At 39.0% G+C, this 12,226-nt stretch overlaps 1 protein-coding gene across 1 annotated transcript in view; it reads left to right on the top strand.

The window, feature by feature from the left end:
* ARFGEF2 (ARF guanine nucleotide exchange factor 2) overlaps positions 1-12,226 on the top strand; it is a 509,782-nt gene that overhangs the window by 118,539 nt on the left and 379,017 nt on the right. Inside the window, exons 3-4 of the mRNA XM_078651859.1 lie at positions 3,453-3,576; positions 5,822-5,968. Of these exons, the coding sequence (XP_078507985.1) occupies positions 3,453-3,576; positions 5,822-5,968 (271 nt within the window). The remainder of the gene's footprint in view (positions 1-3,452; positions 3,577-5,821; positions 5,969-12,226) is intronic.

Here is a 12,226-nt window from a genome sequence, read left to right as displayed (position 1 = left end):
GGAGATGATAATGTGTAATGCGGCCCCTGATATCTGCATGCATGATTGGTGGTTATATGCATCATTTCTGGAGTAGAATAAAGTTGTTGTGGACTGCACAACACCACCTTCTGGCAATACTACTTTAAGTTTCCAGAGCCAGTATGATGCCTGGGGAATATTCACAAGACGAAGAATCTGCGGTTAGATACAGTAGCCACCAGAAAGATCAGAAAGTAAGGATCTTGATTATCAAGCCTAAACTTGACTCTGCCCTCTTTTGGGTACTGTTGTTGATTAAGAAGGTCCCTATGATCAGTTATCCTTTTTATCTAGTGAGAAGCCCATTGACATAGAGCTTTTCTATTTATACAGTAACTTGAGGCACACGTGTATAATTTATTTGTTAGGCATTCATTTAAGGTATGTAAACCTGTCTTTATATATTATGTGTGTGTGATATATAAATATTTTGTATATTTTGCATGGGGACAGGTTTTCCTTTAGCAGTGCGAGTAAAAAGAGATAATGTCTTAGAATAAAATTACTTTTAATAAAATGACGTAACCTGGTTGTTTTTCAATCTATTTTTCTTTATTTCATTGTATTGTGTTTTTCTTTAATGAAACATATTTTTCAACTGGATTGTGTATATGTTAGTTATTAATCACTTACATCTTTATTCAAAAACACGTAAGCAGACCGTCCTTTATCATAAAGTGTCGTCAGTAACTGCAATGTGTGTAGGAATCAAAAGAAGTATATTGTTTCTGCTGCCTAGAAGCTGCTACAGGCTCTATTAAAATCAAAACTTCTTTCTTCGCTACTAATGGCTCACTAATGTTCCTGATAATCCATTAACAAATGTCGTACTATGGAGCCTCTTGAATTTTAGGTTCGTTAACATTAAAAGGGAGTGTTTTTTGCTCATCATACCTGCATTGTCAGCCAGCGCATTAGAACCCTATGAATTGGGGAAATATCAGGGTATAAACTGAACCAAAACCCAGATAATAATCAACAACAAGATTAATTACTCAGATGAAAGGGTCGTAGACAAGGCAGTATATCTTGGTGTGAACATTACAGCGGATCTAGATAACTTAGTGAGCCTAAATCTGGTGGGCCACTATCCTTAAATTCTGTCGAGTGCTCTTAACCCCCAGGCAGAAAACTAACTCAGAGAGTCCAGTTCCAACGCCACAGGAACTTATCCTCGGTGGAGAGGCAAGTAATCATTTGTGGAGGCTAACATATGATTGTCATTTTAAAAAAGTACGCTTCAATCACTCAAAGGCATTTATTTCGCTTGGAATCAAGTTCGAAAACTTCTAGGGATCGGGAGATTCTCCCACTACACTACTCTATGTGGGAATAGTAATCTCCCAGAGATATTCAAAGATTCCTGTATGAGGCGCTGGGTTAGATCAGGAATAGTACAAGCTGGTCTATTGTATGATTCCGTGGGCTTCCGATCATTTGAATCCCTTAAAATCAAATTTGGACTTGAATCTCGCGATTTCTACAAATATCTACAAGTCAGAGACTATATTTTAAAAAAAGGGGGGGGGAGAGAGGCATTTCGGAAAATTCTGGCAATTGAAACGGCCCAAGCAGATAAGTCTAAAATTGGTGAAATCTATAAAACATTAACGACAGGCCTTTCTGACGATCTTGAGAAACACTTCCTTAACTGGGAAAATTAAATTAGGAATTTCTGCAACCATAATTCATAAAACATTCGAAATGTCATCTTCCCTATTAATGTCCACTAAACTTCAAGCCCAATTCTACAAGACATTTTTCCAACAATACTACACCCCTGAAAAAATATCTAAATGGTGTACCGGTAAAGGTACATTATGTCCACGATGAGCAATGCCCAAGGAGGACCTGATACATATGTTAGCCACATGCGAAACCCTGAACACCATCAGACAAGAAATTTCTTTGTTCCTATCAGAGATCTTTAATACTAGAATTATGATCACGACAGCTGAAATAATACTTGAGGTAGATAATGATCCTAGACCCGCTTCTATTCAGGGCCTTCTGTTTATTTCAATGGCCCTACTTAGAATTTGCTTGACATCAACATGGTTAGATCCATATCCACCTTCATTTCATCAATGGCGGGCTCGATTATTAGCTTCATACAACGTGGAAATAGCAATATTCAGTAGGAAGGGGGTAAAAAGGAAAAAAAAAGGACTGGAAATATGGGATCCGCTTACACAGTGGATGGGATAATCGATTTTGTAAAAATGTCTAATAATGACAATAGAAATGTGTTTTGTACTTCTTTCTTCTCCCTTTTTTTCTTCTTCCCTCCTTAACAATCCTTTTTTCCTCTCAGCTTCGTGTTTTCGTGCTCTCCTGTTCTGTACGCGATATTTCTGGTTTAATTTGTTTTATCTTTATTTTAACTACTTGGATAAAGATTCATCAAGAGGATGTACATGTTTAATAATTTAAAATGGTCTGTATGGCGGGGTTTAAGGGGGGAGGGGGTGGTGGTTTAATTGACAAAATTGTTCAATAAAGACCAGTAAAAAAAAAAAAAAGAACCCTATGAATTGATAAGGCAACAAGTCTATTTAATTACACTGTTGTCTTCATTTCAGTAGCGTTATCCTACCTTAACCAACATTGGAATGAGCTCTCTTTAATGCTTTATTGTTGTCTTATTTATCCATCCTCTTCTCACTTGAAGAGACGTTGGCCTGCTGTACATGAGAGAATGCTTTCAGAATCCTTCTTGTACATGGATAATTTCACAAATCCTACTGTGATAGAGTACTTGTACTCTTTGAACGTTTGTATTACCGGTTTAAAATGAAACTACTATTTACCACTTGATGAGACCTCATTCCAGTACAATTTAGTAAAGCCAGATTTGTTGCCACTGCCATGCACATCCATCTATACAAGAACCACTAGACGACAACCACAATGCTGGGATGTAGGTGGGATCTCCTGCTGTAAGCCATTATGTATTAACCCAGTTTTGAAGACTGATTCCGAATTGCATAGGGTGCTCTGTGGAATGTCTCCATCTAAAGCTTAATGCCTTCTGTACTACCACAGTGTTGGTATAAATTGGAATATTGTTTTCAGCCATAAGTAGGATAAACAATAACCTCAACGAATACTTGGGCTTGCAGGCTTCCATACAGAAACAATGTGGAATATATTGGAGCTTATCTAGGAGTTGGAAAGAGATCGTCATCCAAGTCTTAACTTTCAGCTGTTAAAGTTGGTAAAAAATGACAGAAGTTCAATAAACTGAATGTCTATGAGATTTTGATGAGTGGACCATGTAGTGCCCAAAAAAGGTTCTGGGTGAAGCTTCCTCTTAAAGTTTAACATTTCACAAGCTCAATTTACTTTTTGTTGCTTGTTTTCACTCTTGTTTTTATATAGTTCAAAATTTGATTGTGGCATAGTGGATAATACATTTTCTTTCCGAACAGACAAGGCACTGCAACACCACCAAAAGCAAACTTCATAGAAGCTGATCAGTATTTCATTCCATTTGAACTCGCCTGCCAATCCAAGTCCCCCCGCATCGTCAGTACCTCTCTTGACTGTTTACAGGTATGACAGATTATTTGCTTTATTCATATAGTGCATGCTTCTTCTGTCATTAGTGATCTGTATGCCATGACCGTTTTGGAAGAAGAGCATGTGAAACATGTTGCTAAATGAATGGATTCATTTATTGAGACTAAATATCCTAATAACATGAAAACTTTCTTGAAAATGTCTGTAAATGTCTATTTAGTAGTAAAAATCTAATGCATAACATCCTAGTGTAAAGTATGTTGTAGTTGAGTTCTGGATAACTCTTCTGGCAGTAGCCCCCCTCCCAATTTCTCTGCAATGGGAAAAGAGAAGTACAGTTGAACTTTGGAATCACTCAAAAGAAGAGGTAGTATTTTGGAAAAGGGATAGAAAATGTAATTAATAGTTATAAGATAGCAAATACGGTGCAAAGCAGAAAGCCAAATCTGTTATTTGTAAAAATATATACAGATTGGGTGTCATGGAGGACAGATTGTAAAGGGTTGCAAAGATCAGGCAATATCCACCTGTGGTATGAGAACTGTTTTTCTTTGAATTTTGGCAGTGATAGAAAATGTCTTATCAACCAGAGTATTATTATTGCTCTCTGGTTATTTTGAGATACTTGGTAGTTTGTGGACGAAGATGACCTCTAAATTGTTTACCGTGAGGACATGCTATGGTTGTTGATCTGGAATAGTGGCTGTATTGAAGCACCATCCAAGTAAGGTGATTTTTCAATACAGATGAATGTAGTGTTTTTGTTGTTAAATTGCATCCCTTGACTAATTTCCTGGAAGCAGACCAGGGACAATACCTTAAACTAAGAACCAAATATAAAGCAGTTATGAATATTGTCTGCAAACATGCTGAATTTTAGGTCTTGCCACCTAATCTAGCCAGCTGGGGCAAATGCAATTTCTAAAGAAAGCCGGCAATAGGTATGATGTCTCCATCAACATCATCAGTCTTCACAGTCCCCATCAGTCAAACTGACAGTGCTGATAAGCAATACCGCTACTTGAGCTACAAAGGCCAATAAGCTAGACCGGTCAACCTTTGTGAAAAAGAACAGAAAGATATCCTAATCTGTTATGTTGATGGCTGATACCTGGTTCAGAACTTTCAACTGCCAGGCTATTAAGATCATCAAAACAAAGAAGACACTTTAGTAAATATAAAAGCTGTGTCCGTACTCCTTGCTGTGTAATCGTTTTATTGGTGATTGTCCTGCAGGCTATGTGCCCCAATATTGTTCTAAGTATGTCGGTTACATTTTTTCAGATCTCATGGTACAAAAGTAATACATGATGTAGGTTAGAATTTGATCATCTATAAGAAGCCAAAGCTAGGTTGTTTGGAAAGAGGTATAGCTATTGACTTTCTCAGGGACTAGTTGCTCAAAGAAAGAAGGAAGCAACAAAGGGCTTTCAGTCAGAGGGATCCTAACTACTGATCTTTAATGATGAAACTCTGATGTATTCATCAGGTTTATTTTCTAAGAGTAACTTTATTGGTTTTGAAAAGTCTAATTGTTGATCATGTTTTTAAAACCATGCTGTGCAGAACGTTTATGGCTTGAGCTATTATGCAATGTCTAAAATTTGAGTGGATTTGAAAAATTCCCCATCATTTCAGCAGTTTGTGTATCGGGCACAGGTTTGAAATATTTCCTAATAGGCAATTCAGAAAAGACTCGGTCATAGTTAGACTAATTATCTGAAATGTAATTCTCTTCCCCACGTTATCCTATTCATCCAATTAACAGGTGCACAGGTCTCCCACTCCCAATATCATTTATATGTTCCCTCTACTAATCCACCACCGGTCCACCTTGGGTTCTGGAGTAGCGTGTCACTAGCTGAAAAGCGCTTCAACACCTCGTCAAGGGTAGTAAGCTCTATATGATTACATTAACACTAATTATAGTAGTTTGAACATATTTTTTCCAGTGTCATGTTGCCCTGCCCTAACAGTACATGGCATCATATTCTGCATGGGTACTGTTCCCTCTACTAATCCACCACCGGTCCACCTTGGGTTCTGGAGTAGCGTGTCACTAGCTGAAAAGCGCTTCAACACCTCGTCAAGGGTAGTAAGCTCTATATGATTACATTAACACTAATTATAGTAGTTTGAACATATTTTTTCCAGTGTCATGTTGCCCTGCCCTAACAGTACATGGCATCATATTCTGCATGGGTACGTTTTTCTTGTTTTGGTCTGGACAATATTATTTTTGCACTGTTTAACTTTATTCCTCCTCCTTTGTCCTTAGAAATTAATAGCTTACGGCCATATCACAGGAAATGCACCTGACAGCGGTAGTCCTGGAAAACGTCTCATCGATCGTATAGTAGAGACTGTTTGTAACTGCTTTCAAGGCCCACAAACTGATGAGGGTGTGCAGTTACAAATCATCAAGGTATTGTCTTTTTGACATATTTAATGTAAGTAATGTTTTTTAAGCAGAAAATTCAGAAGTAGGCTCAGAGTGGATGTGCTCCTATTTATAGTAAATATTCAATTGGTATCTGTGTTGCCAAAGCAAATGATTTAAAAAATGCACCGGCTTTACCATTTTTGTAAACTGAGTCTGTTTTAAAGCTAAAGTATGGTTCCAGACATGGGCAGCAAAAATAATGCTTTGCCCCACTGGACTTGAGGCGGCCATTACGGAACCAAATATGTTTTTTATTTTTGTGGAACGCACTTTCGAGGCTGTCATGTGCTGTCTTGCTCGAAGTAATAAGTTTGCCATGCTAATACCTATAGTTACAGACTAATCACTAATTAAACAGTGCTGCTAGCACACAGCCTTGTGTTACCCTCTTCTTAGTATTCAGCTGCCTTCACGTCTACAGTTACCCCACAGCATTATCCTACCTTCTTTGTGATCCATGTTTTTGAGTACAGTTGTAGGCTTATAGATAACAACCTTAATATTTCAATAGTAATATTTGGTTTACTTGAATTGAAGTTATAACTTTGGTCTGCAGAATTAAAATATAGGACAGCTTTCTTACTCGCCATACCTTTTGACTGATGGAACTAAAACAAGGTATGCATCTATTGTGAGGGCACAGTTCTTGAGTCTTGCTTGTCACCAGAGGATCAACTTATTGCAATGTTTGCTTACGAAAAAAAAAGATTTTGAGAAATCTTTCCATGTTGCATTAAGGAAAGCTAACAATTCATAATTGTTGTGTATAAACCATCTAGTCCCTTTTTTTCTTAAATATGAGTGAAAAAATAATCATTTACTTATAATAAAAAAGAGATTTATGCAACCTTGAAGTGCTCCATACAGTTGCTTCAAAAATTTCCCTGCCGGGTTCTTTTATAACCTCAGGTTGACATTGTATAAAATGGGAGAGCTCTAGAATGTTTAGTCAAACAAAATTACCGCTTTAATAGGTAAAAGAACATCTTTTCTCATGGAAATCCTTCATGGATTCAACTTCAAAAATACTTTGATCACACTCCTTGTCTTAACATCCAAATGAGCAATAAGCACTGCCAATAATTACTTCTCTGTTACAGGCTTCATATCGAGGGGCATCCATTCACTGGAGTCTTTGTCAACCACGAGCTGCCATCCATCTCAAAGAAGCCTCTGCATCTTTCTTGCTAAGATAGCATTTTTTAAATTTTTGTTACACCTCGTCATATTAGGACTTCGTTGAACGTGTTATGATTTGTGCTCCAAATACATTGTTCACTTCATGTAACTTTTTTTATTGTGGAGTATCACCCCATCATCAATCATGACCTATATTCTTGATACTAAGCCACACCCAGTTGCCTTCACTGAACCTACAAACCAACACATAAAAAGAAAAGCATAATAAGGCCCCTGACGAAGGGCAAGGCCCGAAATGCATAGGGCATGCCATATATAAAAAACATGATGAAAACAATCATTGTCGACGATGAAAAGATTTGAATACATTTATTGAAGAATATACACAGAACAATTGTTTGAAAGTTATTGAAATTATTTGATGAGTGCACCCTGGGGACGTTGCCACTAGAAGGGATAACGCTAGTCTTAGCATATTTGTCACCCTCATACTCAGGAGGGTTAACCGGGTTGCACCTACCTGCAGTCTCACATCACCTACCCCCGTTTACCAGGTGTGCGATTGCCCTTAAATCAACTGGAAAATTTCTTCTTTAAGCTCTCACAGGACTGAATTTTACTTGTTTCCATGTACTTTTTGTCTGTTTCTCTCTTTTCCACACCTCCATTGATTGCCTTCATCTCAGCAAAAGGAGGGATCTAGCTCCATTTGCTGCAGATGTCCGTGTGCATCTCATTACTCATTCATTCTGTTTTTCCACTTGTCTGGCATTTTTTCATTAGAGATCATCAAAGGGATGCACATACAGATGCCTCCCAAAAAAACAGCGTCTTATGTTTAGGTCAAATGTTCTGTAATAAGGTCTTTTAATGATTTGGGAGCCAGTGGGGCACTGCCTTCTCCTTGGCCTCCCTCCAAAACCCACCTACACTGAAGCTATCCATTTCTGTGCTTATCGTTCTTATCTGTAGTGTTTGTTTTGTAGCATGGGTCAATAGATCCCTCTGCTTCTTCCCTGTTCTATGAGCCCTCTGCTTCTTCCCCGTTCTGTGACTCGACTCTTCCATTAAGGCAGAGATTCTGCTCTGTAACGGAACCATGCTTGGGACCATAGAACATCAGTATGTAGGGAATGAGTCCCCATACCACCTCAGTATCCGTGAGCCTGAGTCCGACTAGCTATAGTGCCACACTTTCCCTCCTAACCATACCAGAACACAACACTCTCGAACCTCTCCGGGATTGTGATAACAGGATACACCCTTTCGCTTTCTCACTCGTACTCGCCTACAATAAGGTAACCAAAATACATGAAGGATATTTAGAATATTTATTTAAACTATTGTGCTCTGAAATGCAGTATACAGGCCACAGTTAGAAAATAAATGTATACTAAAAATACTGTTAGCATAGTTAATAATCCATATATCATAAAAGGACCTGTCATTTTATAGAACAGATTAACCTAAACCTCCCTTACCCTTGATAATGAAGCTAAATGATTATATATCAAAGATCTCTGGGATTACTGGCAGACCTTGTGCCTTAGCATACACAGCTGAATCGCTCTACCTCACGGCAGACTCCGTGCTCTTGTCTCAAAACTCTTGTTCCCTGTGTCTGTTTTTTTGCTCATGTGCTCATCTATATGATAGGACATGTGTGCACATAAACAACAGCTGCATTCTTTTGTTATGTTTAGATGCTAATGCCTGGCCAAATGGAATAATAAGAGAAATTGTTGTTTGACCTTGTCTTTAGTGTTCAGACTAAATCCCAGGAAAAGAACAGACCGCAAAAACATTTGCAGGTTCCGTGTGAAAGTACAATGTGGCAGAAAAGCAAACCTGTTTATGTAGTAACGTGTGCAAAGGAAAATGAGGCCTACAACGTGCACCATTCTCCTAACATAGGGAAAACTACAATGGGCCATGCAGGAAACCCACAACCCCATATATTTAGAAGACCATAGGTTCTCCTTGAAACGGGTCACTCAAAATGTTCTACTTTTATAATCCAAACCAGGTTGTGCTTGGTGTTCCTGTCAGTTCTGCTCTTGTGTGCTTCTCTATTATTAGAGCAGTTTTGTAAAGCGCATAGCTACCCAAAAAGTATTTCTCAGTGCTGAGCCCCTCATGGTAAATTAATAAGATTAACAACGCACACAGATTCAGAGCAGCCATGTCTTAAACAACTTAGGAAACACTAAGAGAGATCAACGAGATCTCATAAAAGATGGTAACGAGTTCCACAGCCCGGGACCCAGGTAGGAAAAGCCCCACCCCTTGATGGGTAGTCCTCACTCTGGAGACTGCAGGAAGATCCAAATTGCCTAAGTGCAGAGGATGATTTGACTGCGGGGCGACACCAGAGATCTCTGATAATGGGGACCTGTGTTTCACAGTAGTTTATATGTATAGCACAGGGCTTTGAAGTGGATTCACTTCTTAATTGGAAGCCAGTGGAGATCTTAAAGAATTCTAGTTGCAGACGTGTATGTAGAGAGTGAATACTAGCGACCAGAGGGTTGAGGCTAAAGCAATCCGCACTTGTCAATCTGTTGTGTGGACAGTCTAGAATGGTGCAGGAAACCAAGGAGCACACCCCTCTCTACTCCACAATTGGTAAAGATCAAAATAAACATAAAACATACAAATGGTTCCGCCCACAATAATGTAATTGAGCTATATACTGAAACAGAAAACAGTCTTAATATGTATACAGAAGGATTTCAGATTCCATGATGTATCTTATTCCAAGATTGTTTCTTTATTGTGTTTTTACAAAGATAAAATCCAATAGCCGACGCGTTTCATCCGGAAAGGGACTTCTTCAGGGCTTCACAATATGAAAGCATCACAATATGAAAGCATCTTATTCCAATCCAAATTTCATTAACAGTAATTCTGTTCCAATAGATGCTTGACGCAGACGCGTCATTGAACTGACAGCCCTTGGTTATCAAGCTATAATCGAGACAGAATAACATCATATCTATGTATCTATTGGAACAAAGTTACTGTTAATGAAATTTTGATTAGAATAAGCTGCTTTCATATTGTGGAGCCCGGAAGACCTTTCGGGACGAAACGTGTCAGCTATTGGATTTTATCTTTGTACAAACACAATAAAGAAACAATCTTGGGATAAGATATATCGTGGAATCCGAAATCCTTCTGTATGCATATTAAGACTTTTGTAGTATATAGCTCAACTACATTATTGTGTGCAGAACCATTTGTATGTTTTATGCATATTTAGAGAGGTAGAGTAAAAAGTCTTGCATCCACATTTTGAACTACCTGAAGCTGCTTAAGTGAAGCCTTGGGAACACCCAGATAGAGAATATTGCCGTAGTCCAGTCTGGAGATAATCAATGCCTATGTCGCTGTTCTCTGGGCAAAGGCAGGAAGGCATCCAAGTATTTTCTTTAGTCATCTTTGAATTCCAAAGCAGGTAGATGCAACCCTAGTTCATGAGAGCTTTTTGCACCAAGAACCTCAGGCCACAGATGGGGCCCCCAGAGATGAGATTGATTGTCCACCAACAGAATCTGTCTTATCCGATTTCAGTTTGAGGGAGTTATAGTTCATCTATGCCACCACTTTCCTAAGGCAAATATTTAAAGCGGTGGCACTGCTATTCTCCTGAGGTGACAGGGAAACAACAGTCCAGATGTCCTTTGCATATGAGAAGAGCTTACGACCTCAGATCTCCAGAATATCCACCAGTAGCCGCACCTAGATATGAAATAGGGTCGAACTAAGTGTAGAATCCTGTGGTATGTCAGGTGAGCAATGCTGTTGAGTATGTACCTGAAAGAAGCAGTCCTGCAGGAAAGAACTTAACTAGGTCAGACACTTACCAGGCACACCCATCTCCTTAAAATATTTGGAGGCATGTGCTTTATTTTACCGTGTGAAACACAGCACTAAAATCTAGAAGAATCCAGGCAACAGTACCGCCATTATCCGTCATTTTTTAACTGTAGCCTTAATGATTCACTGATGCCAAGTATAGCTGACTCCGTGCTGAAGCCTGCTCTGAAACCAGATTGACAGGGGTGGCAAAGACCATTTGATTGGATAAATGCCATAAATTGTTAATTTACGTATATTTAAGGGTTTTTGGCCAATATAGGCAGGAGCGAGACTGGCCTGTAGTTAAACCAATTAAGAAGGCCAAGATTCGTTTTTTTCTGCAAAGGCATTACGATTGTATGTTTCCAAGCCTTGGGAACCCGACCTTCTAGAAGTTAGGCATTCAGATGTTGAGTTAGTGTTTCCAGAAATTGCGGGCCTAATTCGATAAAAAGTGAAGAGGGAAATTAATCTAACAGTGATCTTGATTTGATGGAGTTGAGAAGCATTGTAAAAGTCGAGAGATCCATATTCAGGAAAGTATTCGGAGAGCAAAGCGGAACAGCGCTGGGGGTAGTCTCCTCAGTTATTTGCAGTTGCGAGCTAACAGATGCTGCGCAGGTAATATTTAACTCTCTTCGCGATTAAGGGTAGCCACGGTCAGGGATAGAAAAGTGAAGCCTGAATACAGGCCACCTCAAAAAAAAAAAAAAGCCCACTAGTTCGTCATTCTTAGGCTGAGAAAGAGCTACAGAAGGGGAGAAACTGGTGGGACCTAATAATGTTTTTACCACTTCAAAACGGGGTTTTGGGCAGTTTTGTACTAGGTTATTTTTTTTTCTAAATAGGATGTGCCTTTGGTAGTGTTGCAGTTTTTATGATAAGCTTTTAGAGCCAATCTAAATTTCTGTTAATCTTTTTCGCAGTAGGTCTTCCACCAAACTCTTTACACATGTTTACAGTTACGTTTATTTTTGCGCAACGCGTCATTAAACCATGGGGCTAGGGAAAGGGATCGCTGATTCGTAGCGTGTGTAATAGGACAACTTGCTATAGGTTGCAGGCACTAAGTCATGGTTAGGAACCTTAAAATCACAGTGGGGATAATTTAAGTTCCTGTATCCAAATTTACTGCGGAGAAGCATATCTCTGGTGTTACTGGGCGAGGGGCTTGTAGGTGGGTGACGGAGTAGAGCAATCTGCCTAAGGGAGAAGGGCCGGCATTTCTGACCCCTGATC

This window comes from Lissotriton helveticus, chromosome 7, assembly GCF_964261635.1.
Source record: "Lissotriton helveticus chromosome 7, aLisHel1.1, whole genome shotgun sequence".
Classification (NCBI taxonomy): Eukaryota; Metazoa; Chordata; class Amphibia; order Caudata; family Salamandridae; genus Lissotriton; species Lissotriton helveticus.
This window is presented reverse-complemented; position numbering and strand designations above follow the sequence as displayed.